Source organism: Cutaneotrichosporon cavernicola, assembly GCF_030864355.1.
Source record: "Cutaneotrichosporon cavernicola HIS019 DNA, chromosome: 5".
Lineage (NCBI taxonomy): Eukaryota > Fungi > Basidiomycota > Tremellomycetes > Trichosporonales > Trichosporonaceae > Cutaneotrichosporon > Cutaneotrichosporon cavernicola.
This window is the reverse complement of record NC_083397.1, coordinates 1,037,549-1,058,275: the sequence shown is the minus strand read 5'-3', so window position 1 is coordinate 1,058,275 and position 20,727 is coordinate 1,037,549. Positions and strand designations below refer to the sequence as shown.

The 20,727-nt window shown below is 56.7% G+C and overlaps 6 protein-coding genes across 6 annotated transcripts; 2 read left to right on the top strand and 4 right to left on the bottom strand.

Moving 5' to 3' along the window:
* Positions 1 to 886: 886 nt before the first annotated feature.
* CcaverHIS019_0504280 (uncharacterized protein) lies at positions 887 to 2,521 on the bottom strand (the record flags this gene model as incomplete). The annotated part of the gene is made up of 2 exons (XM_060601586.1): positions 887 to 1,393; positions 1,427 to 2,521. The coding sequence occupies 2 exons, from the start codon at positions 2,519 to 2,521 to the stop codon at positions 887 to 889; spliced, it is 1,602 nt and encodes a 533-aa protein (XP_060458065.1).
* Positions 2,522 to 3,644: 1,123 nt separating this feature from the next.
* CcaverHIS019_0504270 (uncharacterized protein) lies at positions 3,645 to 7,869 on the bottom strand (the record flags this gene model as incomplete). The annotated part of the gene is made up of 13 exons (XM_060601585.1): positions 3,645 to 3,661; positions 3,702 to 3,754; positions 3,783 to 4,264; positions 4,319 to 4,508; positions 4,549 to 4,615; positions 4,764 to 5,079; positions 5,113 to 5,990; positions 6,029 to 6,183; positions 6,218 to 6,260; positions 6,294 to 6,634; positions 6,670 to 7,383; positions 7,471 to 7,657; positions 7,692 to 7,869. The coding sequence occupies 13 exons, from the start codon at positions 7,867 to 7,869 to the stop codon at positions 3,645 to 3,647; spliced, it is 3,621 nt and encodes a 1,206-aa protein (XP_060458064.1).
* Positions 7,870 to 8,223: 354 nt separating this feature from the next.
* On the bottom strand, positions 8,224 to 10,256 carry CcaverHIS019_0504260 (uncharacterized protein; the record flags this gene model as incomplete). Its single annotated transcript, XM_060601584.1, has 4 exons — positions 8,224 to 8,530; positions 8,566 to 9,668; positions 9,703 to 10,046; positions 10,178 to 10,256. 4 exons carry the CDS (start codon positions 10,254 to 10,256, stop codon positions 8,224 to 8,226), a joined length of 1,833 nt encoding a protein of 610 aa, XP_060458063.1.
* A 1,733-nt stretch (positions 10,257 to 11,989) lies between these two features.
* Positions 11,990 to 13,414, top strand: CcaverHIS019_0504250 (uncharacterized protein; the record flags this gene model as incomplete). The annotated part of the gene is made up of 6 exons (XM_060601583.1): positions 11,990 to 12,025; positions 12,068 to 12,114; positions 12,362 to 12,401; positions 12,437 to 12,519; positions 12,556 to 12,759; positions 13,132 to 13,414. The coding sequence occupies 6 exons, from the start codon at positions 11,990 to 11,992 to the stop codon at positions 13,412 to 13,414; spliced, it is 693 nt and encodes a 230-aa protein (XP_060458062.1).
* A 968-nt stretch (positions 13,415 to 14,382) lies between these two features.
* CcaverHIS019_0504240 (uncharacterized protein) lies at positions 14,383 to 15,440 on the bottom strand (the record flags this gene model as incomplete). Its single annotated transcript, XM_060601582.1, has 2 exons — positions 14,383 to 15,101; positions 15,140 to 15,440. The coding sequence occupies 2 exons, from the start codon at positions 15,438 to 15,440 to the stop codon at positions 14,383 to 14,385; spliced, it is 1,020 nt and encodes a 339-aa protein (XP_060458061.1).
* Positions 15,441 to 18,054: 2,614 nt separating this feature from the next.
* Positions 18,055 to 19,707, top strand: CcaverHIS019_0504230 (uncharacterized protein; the record flags this gene model as incomplete). Its single annotated transcript, XM_060601581.1, has 5 exons — positions 18,055 to 18,115; positions 18,167 to 18,348; positions 18,387 to 18,914; positions 18,952 to 19,251; positions 19,303 to 19,707. The coding sequence occupies 5 exons, from the start codon at positions 18,055 to 18,057 to the stop codon at positions 19,705 to 19,707; spliced, it is 1,476 nt and encodes a 491-aa protein (XP_060458060.1).
* Between the last annotated feature and the right edge of the window lie 1,020 nt (positions 19,708 to 20,727).

Below are 20,727 nucleotides of genomic sequence, written 5' to 3'. Positions count from 1 at the left end.
GATCCCGTCTGATCGCGCCCCACATGTCCATCGTCGATTGTTCTATGCATTCTTCGGGCCCACAACGAAATGCATCTCCAACTCACCCGTCATGTCCATTGGTAACCAACACAACCAGCCTCCGGACACCACCATTGCCCCAGCAGTTTGACAGCCATCTTGTGTCTCGAGCCCCGAATGCGCGGTTCCGTGTGCGTTTCTCCATTATTACCATCCATCTCGTGGTCATCCCATTGCCATCCAGGTATTCCCCTCCGACCACCCCGCATTCCCCTTCGAATACACACCGACGAGTTCCACGGTAACTGGCAACCTTGGCCCATCGAAGCGAGTTACATGTGTCGTCTTCCACGGCAATGGCTGTGGCCGAAGTAAAGTCCGCTTCTTGTCCTGCAGCTGCCTAGAGACGCCACATTTCTCTGCCACTGGAGCATCACCTAAAAACATTGGTTACGCTCACGTACTGCTCTCTGACGGAGAATTGAACTCCGGTCTCCCGCGGCCACGTCATGACAAGCGAGCATACTAGCCACTATACGATCAGAGATGGTATTATGCTTGCTGGTGTTTTGGTCTTCGCATGGTATTGCGCGAGAGGTGCTGTGGTCATCGCATGATATTGCGGGAGAGGTGAGAAGAGAAGACTGTTACAGTACATGGCAAGGTATACTGTGCGGTATAGCAAGACGGCCATCGCGGGGCATCGTTATTTGCGGAACCAGCGTGTCTTGTTCCGCTACCTAATCCGTTGCGCTACTCGCCACGGCTCTCGCTGACCCTTGACTATTATGCACCAGCAGCAATCGGATCAGTATAGCACCCAGAAACTTGAGTAACCTGGAGACTTCTGATCATATCACATCACGCTACCTACTCGCCATCCGCCCTACTTGGTAACGGCGTCGACAATCTGCTTCATGGCGTCGAGCGTGTCCTCCTCGTGCCCAATATATCCGACGACCTGGAGGCACAGTGGCGCACCCTCGGCCTTGACTGGGTCGTAAGTCTCGTACACCTCCTTCTCCTGCTCGTTGCGCGGCTTGTAGTCGTCCTTGGTGTCGTTCTTGTCCACAAACAGGCCAGTCGGGAACACGCCCGCAGGGTAGTTGGCGAGGTTCCAGTAACTAGTGTAGTTCCAGTACTTGGCCGTGAACGGCTGAGGGGCAGGCGTTGGCCCAACGGGAGAGATGAGGCAGTCAATTCCCGCCTTCTGCCAGTGCGCAGCGACAGCCTTGCGGTACCTGTCGCGCTCGGCGACGAGGTTGATGATCTCGTCGCGGTCGAGCTCGCGGCCTTGCCCGACAATCCAGTCGGTCATGGGGTCAGCCGGCTCTCCGGCTTTCTTCAGGCTGTCGTAGACGAGCTTGCCGCCGTCGGGGAAGTACAACTTGGTCTGGGATTAATACATGTATTCAGAGAAACTCACGATAATGTCCCACGACTTCTCAGACTCGTATGGCTTGTACTCGACAATCTCAAAGTTGCCGTTCTTCTTGAGCTTATCGACCGCATAGTCGAGGGCGCGGGTGATCGAACCCACGGGCTTGACAACTCCGTCGTCGCGAAGAACGCCGACGCGCAGCTTGCCAGTCCGCTTGACCTCACGCCAGGGCTTGACTTGCAGCACTGGGTCGTACTCCCACGGCTTGGCATCGGCGATGATGCGCATGATGAGCTCGAGATCCTCGACGCTGCGCCCCATCGGGCCCAGAGTAGAGATGATACCCTCGTACCCTGCAGCGGCGGAGAGGGTCTCGGCGCCCGAGTTTGGAACGCGGCCGATCGACGGCTTAAAGGAGAAGATGCCACACGCAGCCGCGGGAGAACGCACACTCCCGCCGATGTCGGAGCCGACGCCCATCGGCGACGCCCGCATCGCGATGAGAGCGCCCTCACCGCCCGTGCTTCCACCGGGCACGAGGTCGACGTTCCATGGGTTGAGAGTTTCCCCCCAGGCTGAGCGGCACTCGAGGTGCATTACGGCCTGGCAGTTGATGGTGCGGACGTAGGGCACGGCACCGGCCTCACGGAGGATCTTAAAGAGGTGCGAGTCCTCCTCGGCAATCTGGTCGACTGCATACAGGAACCCACATGGGGCGGCGTGGCCCTTCTGGCGAATGTGGTCCTTGATCGAGATGGGAACACCGTGCAGTGGCCCGACAGTCTTGCCGTTCTTCTCGAGGTAGTCGTCGAGCTTCTTCGCCTCGGCAAGCGCCTCGTCCTGGAACAACTCAAGGACGCAGTTGGTGGCCTGCTGCGCAATCGCTGCGGCCTTGCAATACGCCGTAGCAACCTCGACAGCCGTGTACTTCTTGTCGGCAATGGCCTTGGCCAGCGGGATCATGGTCAGGTCGACAATCTCGAGCTCCCTGGGTTTCATGATGCCCGAGCTCTCGAGCAGCCCCCGACGGTTCTTCGGGAGCGGGTACGCCGACTTGGGGAGGAGGTACTCCTTGGGGATGGTGGCATCGCGCGCAGCGATAGCCTTGGCAGCGAGGGCTTGTCCGTCAACCTTGGTCATTGTGTTTTGGCGTATATAGAGAGTGTGGGTATCTGAGCTCTGAGAACAACAGCATATATACCATTCTGTTACTATTCTGTTTCCTAGAGCTGCACCCCCAGATTGCGGACCTGTTAATAGTATAGCCGATATCGTCAATCATGTGATCCGGGACGTGTTCCTAACCTCCAACTTGTGGGAAGCGTGTCAGCCACGTCGTATAGCCGTAGCAGCCGCTGTTCCCAAAGACCCCTGTTGTGAGGATCAATGACGTTAACGATGGCGCAGTCCTAGCGTACGACAGCTGTAGAACGACTTGGGGACAGGGGTCGGGGATCCCTTTCGCCCATCTCGGCCTCCCAACGCTGTTCACAGACCCGGAACGCCAGACGATAGGCAATAACGTCCGCGCATCGGCCATGCCTACAGGACTGTAGCGAAGAGCTAGCTCGTTGCACGGGTCTTCGGCGGAGATGTTGGCTTTGGTCCTTCTACCCGAGTAGACCGTGCAACTCGGGCCCGGAGTCGAGGCTCTTGACATGGAGCCAAGGCTGCCATCCTTGGCACAGGTATGGATATCAGGAAGCGGGGCACTTTTCGGTGCTGATGCAGGTGGCTTGGGAACGGGGTCGGCGCTTGGGCTGGGCGCACATGGGGCTAAGGAATGACGGCATCGATAAGTGGGCATGGAACACGATTAGGCTCAACTCCCTCTGATAACCAACCGATTCCCGATTAGCGGATAGTTCGCCGCTGGCCCTGTTTCACATTGGCCGACACCGTCGGCTTTCGTTCCCTCGCGCACCTTGGTTATCAGTACCTGTGGCCTCCGTCGCCGCCACAGACTTGAGCAATAAAAGATAGCTTTACCGCACGACCCCGATAGATGAATCCAGGAGTGGAGAATCGATTGCTCATTTGGGTGGCGTATCGATGATCGGATCCTATAAGAGGCCGATCGAGTCAGTTGCCGATCCGCCGCTCCCGCTTCCACATTCATGGCCTATCAAATGCAGTTAGTCGTTGGAGTTCTATGTCATAAGGCGTGCTCGTCAAGACCGCGGACGAAGGCGAGATGCGGTTGTTGCCGGTATTGTGCTGACCGGACCCCCTCTGGCCTCTGCAGCCATATTGCAGATCGTCTCTAGATCAACTTGGAAGCTGGAGGTCAGTTGCATCTTTGACTGGCCGCGAGACGTACGGCATTCGTATAGGCCGCCCATCTGCATTAGACAGATGAACCGCGTACGAGATCTTAAGCTCAGCCAATGTTCTCGCTGACCGAAGCGGAACAAGATCAGGCACATCTGCGGGGACGATGCCATCGTGCCAGATCCGCCGCAGCTCACGGAGGCGTGCCCGAGTGACCCGTGACGGCAGACGGCGTGGCTTGCCAGGGCATGCATCGCGGCTCGAATAGCCCATTGCCGCCAGGCCTTGCCCGCTAGACTGGCGACTGATGTTGTCCGCACCGGGGCCGTTTTGCATCTCAAGCGGCCGCACGTTGGTGTTGTAATTGTCGGACAAGTCGAGGATTTTGAGTTGGAAGATAAGGGGATAGATGTCGTACACCCACTTGACATGCGTCTTGACTAGTCGAAGCTGTTCCGCGAGTTGAGGGTCCCTCCCGGCTCTACTAGCGGCAGTGGTGTACATCTCTGCGAGCGGCGTGAGCTCGCGCCTGCGGCCGAGGACATTGGGCTCAGGGAAGCGGCTAAGAACCTCCAGGCGGGCTGCCTGAGCTTTGGAACTGATCACGTCCATCTGGTGTGTGAGTGCGACGACATCCTAGGCAATCGCTGAGTAGGTTCGACTCACGATGAACGGCGGAAAGTGCCTCGGCCGTACGGCTTCCCCTGCATCATCATTGTCGCAGTTGTCCTTGCCATTGGCCTTGAGCTTGGCTACGCGCCAGGCTACTTTGCGGCCGAATTGCTTCATGTCTTTTCTCTTCACGGCCGGCAACACGCTAAGACCACTCTTCCGGGAGTCAAGGACTTGACAGAACCTGCCGTCAGGAGTGTGCCCAATCACCAATGACGGCTTACATGCGGGCAAGTCGCAATGTATCCGGGTGGTCGACTCCTCGAGTGTAAACGGCGTACGCGTGCATCTCTGAATCTGGTCTCAGCGTCAGTCACCCACGTCAGTAGCTCACACTGCCCAGTGAGCTGCTCGTCCAGTATGTGACCGAGGAGGAAGTGCTGAAGGTTTGCTGCGATTGTGGCGTCGTCTTTGCCTTTGAGCGCTTTAATAAACTCACCCGCTGTCACGACGGCCTTGGCGAAGTTATCCTCCTCAAATCCGGGTGGTTCAGCGGCAAGATGATCAGGTGCGTTGTTGAACGGCCGCACGATATCAGGGTCCCATATGACAGTGGCAATGTCACCGTCGTAGTCACCTCCACCGAGGAAGCTTGCTGGAGGTTGGTGACACATAGCGCTATGAGCCGAGAACACGACACAGTTCCGCAGATGGAGTAATGCGGGATGGACGACCGCTCGGAACTTGCGGACGTCAGTAGGTAGCTTGCATGGTGAACGGTAGACGACACAATCGCCTTCGAGGAAGGACATTCGCTGCCGGTCAGCACCGTCCAATCTGTCACTCACCCGTTGATTGGCAGGGTTCAGTGGCTGCTCTTGCCCGAAAGCAACGAAGATCTCGTCTGGGGCTAACACTCCCGCAGCATCTGGCACCATAAACGCTGACAAGCTTTGCTGAATGAGGATCCGGTACTCGAAAGCGGCACGGTGAGTGAGCATGTTGATCAGATACCTCAGCTGAGAAGCGGCATACGCGCAGCCGAGTTCGTCGGTAGTTGGTCGTATAGAAGCCCGAACCATTCGGTAGAGCCTGAAGTCAGCACGGCTAGCGCTGTAAACGAACTGCTCTCCTGGAGACAGCTCATCGCTGCCGTCGTCACCCTCCTCGTCGCCATCCATCTCGGCGTCGTCGTCGACCTGCCGCGAGGCAAGACCGACAACCTTGCACGATTGTCCGCTCTGGAGAACCTCTCGTTTTTGCTGCTCGACCCCGACCCCGCCAGCGCGGTACAGGGAAGTAAGGAGCCGTGCCTCTGCCGAATTCTCGTCTTCGCCTTCGCTGTGGTTGGGCGTCGCGGCGAAAGCTTCGCCGATGTCTGCTATACTCCTCTGCGCCTTGTCCACGAGCACCTCCAATGGGACCCCGTTGTGTGCCATGACGATTGCTGGCTCACTAGACAATGAGGAGCCGATGTGCAGGCCGTCAACTCGTAGGACGTCCACGGTAAAATTCGAAGGGTCTCGCTTAAAATGGGCAGACGGCTGTGACTTGACCATCGAGTCTCGAAGGACAACGTCGATGCCGGGGTAATGATTCTCCTGCTCGGGGCTCATGACCACCAGAAGGCCTTTTGAGCCGCCCAAGCGCATCTGGACAGCTGAAGGAAGCGACGAGAGATGAGAGAAGCTGGGGTGTTGCTTGATCCGCAGCGCGAGCGCTGAAGCTGCGGTCAGTCGGTCGTTTCCTCCAGGGGGCACTCACACATGAGACCACAGCCGTCCGTCAGGGTTTGAGCAGCTGCTGGCGAGGCGCCCGCACAGTCACATGTCAGGTCAGGTACCACGACAATCTTATCTGGATCGACAATGGCGGCGGGTATTGAGTCAGATTGTACAAGCTGGGTACGCGCAGCCCATCTGAAAGTCAGCTGGGCTTACTCACTTCACTCACTTGGCCATAGCTTGTGGGCGCTTGCCGTCCAGAGCGTTGAATCCTATGGTCAGCTTGTCAGCGCCCATAAGCTCACCCAATACGATATGCAGAAAGCTGGGCATGCTTGGCTCGGCCAACGGAGTGGCGTTCGGAGGAACCTCGTTCGTCTGAATAGCCATGGCCTTCTCCGAGTCCGGCCCGATCCACATGACCCGGAATACGCGCCCGAAGAGGACGAGCGCTCGACCACGTAACAGAACAAACAGCTTCTCCCGTGCGCCGTTCCTGCGAGGAACGCTCTTGAACCGCAGAGTAAGGACTCGACGAGATCCAAACCGGCGAGCGAGGCGTGTCGATGTTGACGGGGACTCGACTTGGAGGAGGTCGAAGTCGAACGGGAACGCCAATGCTTCCAGAGACTTTCCCCTCTGGCGGCTAACGTCAGGGGAGAGCATGCCAGCTGAACTTACCGGTCCTTGTTATACCTGATCCCGACAGCGTACACCAGCCGGCCTCCGTAAGGCCAGTTGGTGCTTGTGTTGAACACGCCGTCGAAAGTCTTGGAGTCGTCCAATATAACAGCTTCTTCACGGTCCATCTCGGCCCAGGCAGCAATACGACGACCGAACGCCAAGGTTGGTTCGTTTCCATCAGGGCTCTCGCGTCGACAGATGTTGCGGATGACGGCAGGTATTCGAGGCATGGCTTCCGTTACCGACCCCGTCAGCTGCTGGACATCTTCAGGCGAGATGTTGAAGGATACTCCAGCCGAGGATCGGAAGGAGCGGATCTTGCGTTCCAGCTCCCATTGAACTCCGTACCGTACAGCGTTCGAGTTGAAGACGCCCTGGAGTGGATTGGGGGGAATGAGCTCGAGGAAGGTGTCCTCCGGCGGGATGGCTTCGAGAGGGTGATCAGGGCTCCAGTGATGTGTCGGAAGGTCGGCCTCGTGTGACACCGCTTTAAATGCGGAAGTCAAACTCCGTGCGCTCGGCGTACTTGGTGGTTCGCTTGTCTTACGTGCGCTGCGGAGCGTCATCGGGTGGGTGGGGTACGTCGAGCTTCGACTGTCACGGCTCGATGCCATGGCCTCCTGGATAGCGGCATAACGCGCTTCCTGCTGCGGTGTCCGGCAATCTGCATCGTAATGCCTGACGTTGGAAGGAGTCTTGGGGAGGTGGGCTCTTCGTAGTCAGACGCCGATACATGAGGTGACAAAGGAAGGTGGTCTCCGTGGGCGTGGGAAGTGGGGGAAAGGAAGGTGAACGTACTGCTCTGTCATGGTTGCCTGAGCACCTCTCTCGGCCTCATCGCTGGCGGTTGCACCTTGGGACTTGGAAGGGGTCGTGGAAGTACTGGGCCCGTTCCAGAGACGGGTGAGAGCGGCGCGCCGAGCAGCCTCGCCTTTGTTCGGTGTCCGTAGCTGCATCATAGCGAGCTGACCGGCGGCACTCTCACCTTCCATCAGCCCTTACCTCATCGCTGTAGGTACCAGTTTTGGGCGGCTCGGCGTTGACGTGGCTTCCTTTGTGGGGTGTCGTTGGAGACATGGACGTTGAGGGGCTGGATGAGGGAGCCTCGTCTTCCTCCGAAGACCAGCCCAAGTCGTCCAGTGAAGGGACCCATTCCGAGAGCCCCTCTACGCGGGCTTTCTGGTTTCGTGGCGCCATGGGTTGAGCAGCATTGCCTTGTATGCTGTTGTTAAAAGGAGTTTTATTCAAGAGTTGGGAGGGGGATTGTTGATATAGTGCTCCACATTCCGTCGGATATCGGTTAATCTCGGATCTGGGATAAAGGGAGTGGAGGAAATGGTCCTCCTAGATGTGGCATCAGCTACTCAATTCAATCAATGGAATTGCAGCTGTTGTACTATGGTTAGTCCTGGAGGATATTGCAGGGAGCAGAACTCTACACATGCACAGTGGCATCCAAAATATAGAATATATATATCAATTAGTCGAGCTCTAGCATCGGTACTCTCATGAGGCACGAGCGACTTGGCAAACCCACTCAAACTCCTCCGATTAAACCTTGAAGTGAGGAGCGTTGAGGACGATGCCCATGAGGACACCGGCAATGGTACCTGCGACGGGGATGGTCATGATCCAGGCCAACACCAAGAGGCCGATACGCTGGAAGTTGACGGCCTTGAGGGTACCGTTGCAGAGACCAACACCGACGGTGGCGCCGGTGATGCACATGGAGGTGGAGACAGGAAGCGAGTACTGCGAGAAGACGAGGACGGTGATGGCCGCGCCCATCTCCATCGAGCAACCACGCGAGGGCGAGTGGTAAGTGATCTTGTTGCCCATGACCTTCATAATGTTGTAGCTGTAGAGTTAGCTTTTGTCCTTGCAGAAACTTACCCGTAAGTCACCAGGCCAAGGGAGATGGTGGCCGAAAGGAAAACGAGCTGCCAGATGGGAACGGGAGCCTTGGCAGCCGCGGCGTTGCCGGTCTTCCAGGCGGTGTAGATGACGGCCCAGGGACCGGCGGCATTGCCAATGTCGTTGGCACCGTGGGCGAAGGAGGCAGTGCAAGCGGTGAGGACCTGGACGAAGGAGTAGGTGTGCTCGACCTCGTTGGAGTACTTCTTGGCGTGGCTGTAGACGCGCTCCATGCGATCACCCTCCGGGGTACCCGAGACACCGGACTGGGCAGCGTGGATGTCGTAGTGAAGACCGTACAGAGCACCGCAGACGACGTAGGCAGGGATACGCTTGATGAAAGCAATGATGTTGTGCCTCTCGTAGATCTCGCCCTTGCCGATGGGGTTCTCGTGCAGAGTGCGCATCGCCCAGCCGAGAGGACCGCGCTTCTTGCGGAGCTTGGCGTGGAAGCGCTCCTCGTTGCGGGCCATGATCTCGCGGTACGAAAGCTGCTGGCTCTCACGGCCGACAAGTGTGGCAGGGGTGGTCATGATGTTGGGGGTACCGTCAAGGGCGGCAGGAGGGAGCTGCTTGAAAGCTTCATCGTCGGGGGACTCGACACCAGCGAGGGTCTTCTCATCGGCAAAGTCCGCGTCGTGCTGAACAACAGCGTAGTCACGGACACGAGCCTGGTTGTCCTCGCCCTCGGGGCGGGGACGCTTGAAGTTGAGAGGGCCCAGGAACATGTGGTACCAGCGAATGTCCTTGTCCTTGTTGATGACAAGGCAGTAAAGGTAAGGAACAAAGGTGAGAGCCGAGAGAAGTGCGAGACCAAAGCCGACACCAAGGGTGACCGAGGCGATGTACCAACCGGGCTTCTTGTTGAGCTTAAGGTTAGGCGAGCCCTTGTAGACAATGGACAGGGTGCAGATGGTTCCAGCGACAAGGAACCAGACAGGAGATGTGAAGACAGCCCACTTGACGGGGTTGCGACGAACGTGGACGACAAGGCGAATCAAAGAGAAAATGATGGCACCGAAGCAGCCTGCCGCAGCAGGCGCCATTCCGAGACCAGCAAAGATGGCACCGAGGCCCTTGCCCTGAATGTCAGCTGTACTCTAGCATTATACTCACCCCGTACCAGCCCCACCGAACGTTCTTAGCTCCGACAGTGGCAATACCAACGCCAGCGACGGCGGAAATGAGCGAGTAGGTTGAAGAGACGTGAGCGGAGTGGCGCGTGCACCACATGACCCAAGAAGAAGCGGCGACGAGGGCGCAGGTAAAGGCAAGCATCTGAACACCTGCGTCACCCCTAAAGGCCGAGTTGGGAATAATACCGTTCTTGATTGTGTCGGCAGTACGAGCACCGACGGTGATGGCACCGAGCATCTCGAAGATGGTGCCGAAGATCATTGCTTGCCTGTAGGAGACAGAGCGCGACGAGACCGAGGTCGCCCAAGCGTTGGCAACATCGTCTGTGAAATGTTAGTTACATTTTCGGACTGGGTCCAGACCAGAACCGATGAACCAGTCATCCACCAAAGGCCAAGGCATTACGCAAGCCAAAGCCAAAAAAAAAAAACAAGAAGACCACCACTGTACTCACTAGCACCGTTGTTGTACGCATCAAGGACGGCGAACATTGTACCGATCGCCAAGACATAATCATATTGATGAAGCGGCATGGTGGCGGTGAAGGTCTGTGGACACTAGAAGAAGGAGTGACCAAGTTGTGAGGGTGGGAGATGAGTTGTGGGAAAAAAGGAGCCTCCCTTTTGGTCGTTGGGGCTGGCGAACGCAAGTGCGTGTTTTGGAGAGGGCAGATGTGAAGGATGAGATGGCTTAGCGTGATGATGGCAGGTCCTTTTATCTAGTGTGCCGCTGAAGACGGAAGGAGTCGGTGAGCCGTGAGGAGAGAGAATCAATCTCTCTCATGCAGTACTTGCTCCCAGCTCGCACCAGAGAGCATTCTGGACCGCCGCTGCCGACGGGTGGGCGACTGTGGTCACACGAGGCCGAGCATGGGATCGTTATTTCGGTGCTCTCGAGCATCGAACGTGCGTGGCCAAGACTCGTGTCGGCGGTTTCTGTCAACATTATCAAGTGCCACGGAACCTGAATATGCCACTACGGATCTGGCGGCGTCAGGCACGTAAAGCTGTAAAGCGGTGAGATTCCTTCAGTATGCAACTTGGTTAATACCATGTAAGCTAAGGCAGTGTTCTGAACGATTTGATCCGCAGGGAATGGTGGAACGACGAGTTTGATGGGTTCGTGAGTGGGCCAAGACTTTTGAGAACGCACGTTTGTCACAACCTTTGACAGCGTCCACCAGCCACCGGCCGACACACAGCCGAACAGCCGCCACGCGACTGTGTTGGCGCGTCCTTGGAATTTTGCGATCCCGAACAAGGGCACATCTATAACTTGGGATATCGGGCAATGGGCCATTGCTTATTGGTGGGGTTGATGTGCACGAGGTGACACATAGGGATTAAGGCGAAAATTGGAAAGCCAAGTCGAACGGTAGAAGGAAGAAGGAAAGTCTCGGCCTAATCAATCGAATCTGACTACCATTTAGCCATATTAGCCCAGTTCCTTGAAAACGCCAAGCACGACAGATACTAGACTTGCATCAAATCCGCAGCTCTTCCGCCCTGTTTAGCATCACTCTGGCTTGGTATTCCAGTCTCTTTCCAAACTTGGAACTGGACATGCTCGCACGTTCTTGAGCGGCGAGTGCCGAGCCATGCACTGCCGACCTGCATCATGTTATATGGCCATCCACCACATGTTGTCTGAGCGTCTTAGGATCGACAAACCGCCGGGAATCCGAGAGGCGAAAGAGGACAAGGAGCAAGTTTTGTTCGCCTTTTTCGTAAGGCGTAAGAGACGGCCGCTTCTGTAGCGCCAATCGAAATCAAGGCTGTAATGGTCAATTCTCAATCCAACCACAAGTCACGTGCTTATCCCGGGCCACCAACTTTTTGTAATTGCTCCATGGTATCCATGGTACAGCCTTCTAAACCCATTTGGTAATGGTGGTGATGGTCAGAAGAGGACGTCGAGTCACGCATTTGTAAGAGAAGCATTCATGGTCTTGGCCGCTTGGCGCATCTTGGCGTCTTAGCAGTTGGAGGTCCCAGTTATCTATCCTGACGAGCTTGTGGAACTGTGGGGATGTCTTCATGTTGGCTTGTTATCAGCGGTGTATTGGATGGTTTGGTGAGGGACATTCTCGATGCCGAAGTGACGCGTGTTTGGTTTGGTGGCAGTGGTGGAGGCCATGTGGCAATGTGCGGGGCCAGCCGATCGCCTAAACCCTCCCTCTGTTGGCTCGCTTCGTCACCGATACATCCAGAACTTTAGTCGTCATTACCATCGTCTACTCGTCTCTGCCAACGCTGCTCACGCGACAATGGCATCGATCAAGATCTTCAGCTTGGCCGTAAAGGTGGGCTGACTCTGTTGGAACTGGGGACATGCTGACGTGCAGACGCTGGCCAAGCCGATTGCCGCAACCATCAAGCAGCAGGCCGTGACGTGAGTCGACGCCACGTCTTGTTACCTGTTGCCGTTGCCAAGAGCTGACGCGTGACAACTGTGGCTTCCTACATACTCAATCTTGGGTCACACCACTTTTCCTATCTCTCGGCCGCTCGCCCCACTCCGCCTCGGTCCTTGGCATTCCACACCTTCTCTCATTGGCGCCACCATTGAACATGGAACGTATCTGTTGATCCCTCCACCCGGCTCTCCCATACCCGTGTCTACAACATGCGCCTTTTAGTCATGAGAGGTTTCGTCGCATTTGCATCAATTTCGCGCAGGTACGCACATTTTTGACCACGACCTCTGACTGCAGGCGATGCATCGCACGGAGGCGCGCATGCGCATGGGGTTGCTCAACGAGGAGGCTAGGAACATCAAGCCTCTCAACGAGGCCAAGTGGGCTGATGACCGCTCATAGTCGCTGACACTAAGGGCCGTGCAGAATGGCGCATCAATGATGGCAGAGACGTTCCTTTTCGCTCTCGGCGCGTCCCTGGTACTGGGTGAAACGTACCGCTCGTCGCGGAAGAACGTCAAGCGACGCGATCTCGTTGCTGAACGACTGGAGGACCTCGAGGAGGCGGTGGAGAAGCTCAACGAACACGCGGCCCAGGACGTCCAGCATTTGCAGGAGAGGTGAGTGGCTGATGGCGTGGGTGAGAAGTCTGAGTTGTGTGTTCGCGCGCGCAGCGGACTGCCGATTGCGCTCTCCGTTTAGGTGCGGCGCAGGGATGCGGCACTTGGATATGGGTGCGGAGGTGTAGTGACCGTCGTGGAAGGAGGGCGAGAGTGTGGTGTATGCGCGTCAGATGGTGTTCTGATTGAGGCTGGCGAAGCGAATGGCAGTTGTGTGGCGACGAGTACCAACATTCAACCACCCTTCCGTTTGTCTGCGACTCGTTGTACAGTGTGCAGAGGCTGACACACCACGTCTTACCGGCACTCGACACTATAATCTCCTCCAATCCCACACCAATCGATCCATTCCACGAACGGCATACCCTGCAGGAGTGACGCCCTCGAGAAGGCCCTCAAGACGGTCGTGGCCAACGGCCTGCGCGCCGGCTGGCTCGGCCTGGGACACAACGATACCGAGGTGCAGCGGCTCATCAGCGAGCTCCCGGGACAGCCGTTCGCGCTGCGCAATCGCGATGGTACCGAGGCCGACGACGGTGTGGAGACGGTGGGCGTCGAGGAGTCCGTCGTGGAACAGGTGAGCTCGGCGCGACCACTCGCCGACCCACCTGTGGACCACGAGACGCCGACCCCACCCAAAGTCAAACCCACATAGAACCTAGCTAGCCACACTCAACAACCATAAATAGACTCCGGACTGGCCCATTGCATTTGTACCCACTTCCCTCAGCTCTTATGCTCGGTTGAACTAAAGCCATTTTGTCACACCCTGCGGTGGTCGCCATGTCGACGGTGAACTGTTCAACTCGAGGGGCTCCGCCTGGGCCAGGCCCTAGCGGCGTGTAGACCGCACTCGGCTCTGGTTTACCAGAGAGTCGTGTTTACTCCTTCGTTTCCGCAACACATCTGCGCATGAGGCCAAGAGCACCGACTTGGACAGCAGCACCTAGTTGACGCGTGCTCTTGATGCCAGTCTGGGAAAAGGTAGGGCTATGTGAGCTCTCACGTAGAGGCGTTCTGCCGTCTTCTGACTCGGAATGTACGACGTTTCAGCCGGTTACTTTGGGCAATGTTGTGAAGACGGCATGTGGCGTGCGGAGTGAACTGGCACGGCCATGTTGCCAAGGCCATTATCTTGGGCTGAGTAGCTGGGCTTGCGGCTTTGGGGTTAGATATTGCTGTCGGCTTTGGAAATCAAGTCATGTCGTCACGAGGTTACAGTGACAGTGAACGGTCATGTCGGACCCGACTTGGACTCCATTACCACTTTGGGTAGATGACCACACCCTTCTTCATGTGGATGCAAGGGGCTTTGGGGTTGGCGTCTCACGTCTGATGTTTGAGATTGCGGCTTGACGTAGGCTTGACGTAATTCCCCTTTTGCAAGAGGATCAAAGTGAGAGGCGAGTTGAAGAGTCGAGTCGAAAGCAGGAACAACTCATGTTACTGTACAATAACATCACCGACGTCACTCTCCCACTCCGCCATTGGCCCTGCACTTACACCCGATGTCAACAAGGGAGTGGAAATCATAATGAGTGGCGGTGCATGTCATGAAAAGCTACAGTGTCCGAGTCCAATGTTAAGAGTTCGAAACAATTAAACGGTGGAATAATAGTGCAACTAGCGCAACGCCGGTGGCGGAGGTGGCGTTCGGAGCTGGGGTGGTGTGCGCAGAGAAGGAGATGTGGTCCCCCGTCCCAGCTTCTTGATGATAGGCATTTCTCGGAGGAGGATCTTGGCCTCGCGTAGGTCCTTGTCGCGCGGTCCGTCACGGTCCATCTTCTCACGGTCCCGCTCCTTTTCGCGTACAAGTACGTCCTTGTCTTTGTCCTTTTCCTTTCCCACTGCCCCGTTGCTGTTGGCCGTCGCACCCGATTCGTTGCGCGTGAGACCCGACGATGGTGTTCGTGTGTGCGCCCCAGAAGTTGCGGCGGAACCCGTGCGCGCGACCGCGACACCGGTTGTGAGGTTACGTTCTTTCTCAATGTCACGGACAACGTCGAGGGACGGCTTGGCTGGTCCGGTGTTTCCCGGACTGTTTGAATCTTCATCACTATCGGGTTCCAGGAGAGTCAGTCGTGCCTCGAGCTTGACGATATGCCTCTCCAGCCGCCTCATCCTCCGCCGGTCCTGGTCCACTGAGAGGCGCATCGCCGCTGCCTCGAGCTCGTCTGTCTGCTCTGCGGCAAGGGCCGGTGCGGCAGACTTTTCCTGCACCTCGTCCCCTTTTATGGGGGGTTGCGCTTGCGCTTGTGCTTGTGTTTTCGACCCCTCGTTCTTGAGGTGGCCAGTCTGGTCGAAAATGTCCTCATCCATCGACCCGCGTACTGGGTTCTGCGCTGTCGAGTCAGTGATGCCCAACACACTACACACTCACCATTGTACACGTTCAATACGCGGGCTAGGAATACGCGCGCAACGTCCTTGGTAGAACGGACGATATCGTCCGACCGCAAGACGTGCTGACAGAACGATACAATGTCCTCCATTGTCTTGACGTCCATTGGGCACTTGAGTCCCCGCTCATCGTGCGCTTTGTACAAGTGGGCGTACTTGTTCTTGAAACGCTTTTGAAAGTATGGCAATTGACCGAGTTCGGCAGGGATGGGGAGACGGTCGCCCTTGAACTTTGCCGCCAGCGGACAGGTGTTGAGCACGCTTTGGATCCACGACGGCATGGTGAAGTGGTGAGAATGGAGTGTTTGTACAAGTGAACAAGTGAGCAAGAAGGATGGAATAACAGTAGCAGCGTTGCCAAGGCACTGGATGTATCATGTCTTATGGAGGGGAGGGGTTTCGTTGGCATGCAACAAACTTGGAGACCTCAGTGACTCGTGGCTTGTGGCCAGCTGAGCAGGAGACCAGTCCAGGACCTCAACATGAGACGTTCTGTCGTTACTTGATTGGGGGTTTGATCCTGCAGGTCCACAGATTAGGAGATCATGAGATCAGGAGGGTCAAGAGGCACATCAGAGGCTGTCAGGAGCGTTTGTTGGCACATGAATCGTTGACACATTTACCCCTTTGCCTCGCCTTCCGAACTCCACCCAGCCGTCATCCTTGTCATCCTGTGGCCCAGTCAAGTCACTCATGTCACTTTCCATGCAGGATGCAGGACGCTGGCAGCTCTCCATAGTCCCAGAGATCCCCCACTCCCGAGTGTTCTTTGGGCGTGCACACGGGCGTACGGGTACTCGCCATGGCGTGCATGCCGTAGTGCCAGCCAAGGTTTATTCACAGACCTTAGTCTCGACCCCGTGATCCCCTTGCTCGGGCGTTTGGCGTTTGGAGCCTTGAAAATAGCTGGGCCATTCCTCCTGATAAGCTCTCCAGGCCCAAACTCAGACCGAGGACAATGGTCCAATCCCGGCTCGAGCACTAACCATCGGACACTTTCGGTCGGGTAGGATTAGGCGGCGCTTTTTGGGCCATCTCCGCCCGCCTCTACATATGCACCTGTTAGGTGCACACGCCACAGGATGCTCGCCAAACTCACCCTGCGCTACGCAGGTCGATGTGCTGTGCTGAGGTGAGATCAAGGTGCTGATGTGAGACCGGGTCGATAGAACTTTTTTTCCTGACCCGACAGCTTAACCCGGTTCTAAGAAATCGACATGGCCTGGGCATGGTCTGGGCCTAGCGTACTTGGGCTTCTGGAATATTGGTGGATGGGCGTCCTGAGATCTGATGGTGCGAGCGTGAAGTGAGAAAGTGAAAGGCAGGCGCAGGGCCGAGGGCGAGTCTGTGCAGGACGAACAGTGCAGGACATGTGCTCTGGAGACATGGAGGACTTGAAGCAGTGACGAATCCGCGGCAGCTCCCCTCGATCAAGTGCCAGCGGCTTGGCCCGCCTCACCTCTCCAGCTCCCAGTCATTCTCAGTCGCCATCACTCCACTTGGAATCAGTCTCCTCAACGAACAACCGACATTACGCCATATTAAGCAGAGATCGTGTTCCCGCGTAATAGCGGCTCCACTCGCGACCTCGGCCCCAAGCACTGTACCCTTCGTTTCCCCAAGTATTCGTGTCACGCCAGCACCTCTGCGGCGCATCCTCGACAGTCGGCGCCGTCATTGTCATCCCCATTCTCGGCAGTGAGCTCGAATTAGCGGCAGGCTTCAGATCGGCGAGCCACCGCGTCCCGCGGCGAGTGCACCGTCGACAACTGCTCCACCGGATACAACGCACTGTTAACGATAGGAGCTTGCAATATATCTCGGAACCCGACAGCCGACAGGGCGCTGATGCAGCGCTCTGCGATCTTGGCCAGCCAAGGCTGGAGAATGCGGCGAGTTGGCCGAAAAGTAAATGGGTGATGGTGACCTGATTGGGGAATAAGGGAAAGAGGGTGCCCCGCAAAGTCCTCCACTTTGCGGGGTCCCTGGATAATCGGATTTTTTCGCCCTCGAGCAACAGTTACCGCGATCGAAGCCGAAGAAGGCAAGAGGGTGCCTAAGATGTCAGCAATGAGGCAAGTGAGGCAGCGTGACTGCCGAATGTACATGAAGCCGCACGCGATGAATAAAAATAGCGTGCAAGTTCTATTAGATATTACCTATGAGATTGATGAGATGAGATGTGGCATAGGCGCTTATCCGAGAGCCGGTCATGATGTGGAGAATCCGACGGCTTTGATCGCTCAATGACCTGGCCCTTACCAAATGTCTGATAGTTTCAACTCCAATGCACGAGCGTGTGCTCGTCTGGCTGGCATTAGGGGGCCCACTGGTTAGTGAGAGGGGGCAGGGCAAGGACACGAGGTATGGACCATGCGCCGTCCGGTAGCTTTGGTGGCATCATGTGGCTGCGGCGAAAACTCCGGAATACCTATTACCTTCTGAGTTTGTCGTTCTCGGCCTTTCCCCCACGCAGGCACTCTCACCCTACAGTTCAAGGCCCCGCTCCATCGGCCTCAAGCCATCCAAGTTACGGCATTGTAATAGCCAGATTTCCCCGGCCACACTTCAATCTCTGATGGCTCAACAACCTTCAGGGCACAACTTTCCACTTTTGGAGGAGCGGCGATCGCGCCGCAATTTCAATCATCTCGCGCCGCGCTTGCCACCACCGTCAACGCAATCACAACCATGCAAGACAAGACAAGACAACAAGTTATAAACTCACGTCAGAGGTGGTCGACTGCTCATCACTCAACTTCAGCAGCGCCTTCCTCTCGACAGTCGCTCGACACTCGACAGACACTTATCTATCTCGGTCGCTTTTTCAAGTCGCCTGACACCCCTCCCACACCTTCCTTTACTCTCCGCGAGCACTAGCTCTCAACAACGACAATGGGTCGCTTTTCATCTTTCGGCGAGCGCCTTGCATCGCTCAAGATCGGTAGCGTGCGATGTAAGTTTCCCGACAAACAGACAAAGCCTTAGATCCAGTGCCTGACCTCAGACAACTCGCCCAAGGTCCAGGTCTTCCTGATCGGTTTCGTGTGCTTCCTTACCCCGGGCATGTTCAACGCCATTTCCAACCTCGGCGCAGGTGGTGCGCAGGACGTCTCGCTCGTGGACATTACCTCGTCTCTTCTTTACGCCATGTTCTGCCTGGTCGGCTTCGTCTCCGGTTCGGTCCACGTGAGTCACCTCTTCTGCTTCTAGCACTGACCGCTCAGAACGTTATCGGCTCGCGTCTCACTCTTTTCATCGGTGCTTGCGGTTACCCCATCTACGTCGGTGGCCTTTGGGCTCTCCAGGTTCACCACGTTCGTCCTTTCCTCATTGTTTCTGGTGCCATTCTTGGCGCTTGTGCTGGTCTTCTTTGGACTGCTCAGGGCACAATCATGATGGCCTACCCTATGGAGAAGGATAAGGGTCGCTCTTTCGGCATCTTCTGGGCCGTCTTCTCGATGGGCGCAGTCGTCGGCGCGTCGATTGCCCTCGGCATCCAGTGGAAGCAGGGCAAGGAGCCCAACGCCTCTACCGGTGTCTACCTGGCCTTTACCATCCTCATGCTCTGCGGTGTTGCCGCCTCCCAGCTCGTCCTGCCCGCCAAGCACATTGTCCGTGAAGACGGTACCCTCGTCGAGCTCGAGGCGACGCTCTCGGTCAAGGAGGAGGTCCGCGAGTTCTTCCGCCAGTTCAAGGACTGGCGCATGCTTGCCCTCTTCCCCATGTTCTTTGCTAGCAACTACTTTTACGCCGTGAGTTTTTCCCGTCTTGACATCGCTGACAGTCCAGTACCAGGGTGCGGTTGTCCCCTTCATCTTCAACGGCCGTTCGCGCGCCCTCTCGTCGCTCATCACCAACCTCGGTGCCGTCATCGGTGGCCTGTTCGTCGGTTTCCTCCTTGACCTCATCCCCGCCCAGCGCCGCACTCGTGCCATGATCGGCTGGCTCGTCGTTTTCGTTTTCGTCGGCTCGGTCTGGGGCGGCGGTGTTGCATTCCAGAGGCTCTTCTCGCGTGTCCCCACCCCGGAGGAGTCGTGGCGCCTCGACTACAACGAGGGCCACGCTCCTCAGGCGTACGGTCTCCTTTTCGTGAGTGTCGCGCTTCTGATACCCTCTCTCCAGAACATCCTCTGACCGCAGATGTACTACTTCACCGACTCTCTCTTCCAGGGCCTCGCCTACTACATCATGGCTTCGCTCTCCAACAACCCCTTCAAGCTCGCCCGCATGACCGGCTACTACAAGAGTGTTCAGTCTGCCGGTGCCGCCATCTCGTTTGGCATGGACGCCGTCAAGACCCCCTACCTCACTGAGCAGATCGTTTCGTGGCTCCTCATGTTCTGCTCGATGCCTCTTGCCCTCCTCGTCATCCGCACCATCAAGGAGACCAACTACGACGACGAGCAGACCCTCCACGTCGAGGATGTGCCAGAGGACAAGCTCCACGCCGCCCTCCCCGCCGGCCACCACGCCGCCCACCACGACCTTGAGACCGCCTCGGAGTCGAGGTTCAAGGAGGAGCAGGAGTACCACGAGCGCCCTTGAACATTGACATAACCACACATTTACTTCTGTGGAGCGGATGTTTCAGGCAACATGCTCTCTACTATTCATTATATTGTACGCGAAAAAGGACGGGAGGAACTGCTGTCCAGGCGGGGGGACAGTAGAGTATGCGATGGATTTATTCTTTTCCTGATGGCTCAAGCGCCCCTAGTGGGAGTTGGTTTGGTCAGATCTTTGGAGACATGTCTAACTCTGGAACAGCGTGCACCAGCACCAGCACTGACCGCCACACTATGTTTACTGGCATGCACTAGCTCCACAACCTTAATCCTAACCGAGGCATCGCACTGGGCGCACAAACACAGCCAGGTCATTCGGGACATTCTGAACTAGTGATCGGCGCTCCACACAAACAAAGGGAGCTGTTGATCGCGGGCCAGGTCTCGGAAAAAGCGGCGCTAGGCACCGCCGATTTGCCCGTCATTTCCCGCATTAGACAAGTCAAATGCCAAGTGCGCGTCCGTCGTGTTGGACCGCAAGGCTCTCCCACTCATATACTGAGGGATGCGTAGTGCCGTGCCATGTGCGCGCATTATAGAACTGCGCCAAGCTGTGTGGCCCCGAGATCAGAAGGTCGGGACATCGCACGAGGTAACGTGTCCATGCTTTCGCGCAGGCCGCCTCGCTGCATCGCGGTAGTTGGAGATGAGTCCCCGGGCGGCGTGCATTGTTCGTCGTTGGAGCATCTGGCTGCGCAAGTTGTAACATTCACTGGTCCATAGATCCATAGCCTTCCATGCCAGAGGACATCGCCAGGTGAAACAGGAGGTCTGAGGTGGGTGGGCACTGGGTATGGGCCAGCCCAGTCGGAGGTCAAACTGGCCTCAAGTCTCACAGATAGAATGTTGCTTCCGGGTCTCGGATTGGGAACAGGGCCGCAGTGATTGATCCTCATTGATTGCAGCTTGCAGCTTGACTTCCACAATCTTGCGCTCGCATCTACGCTGGCATCCCAGGTGGAGGCCTTCACCAATATGGGAGTACTGAATAATATCGCCA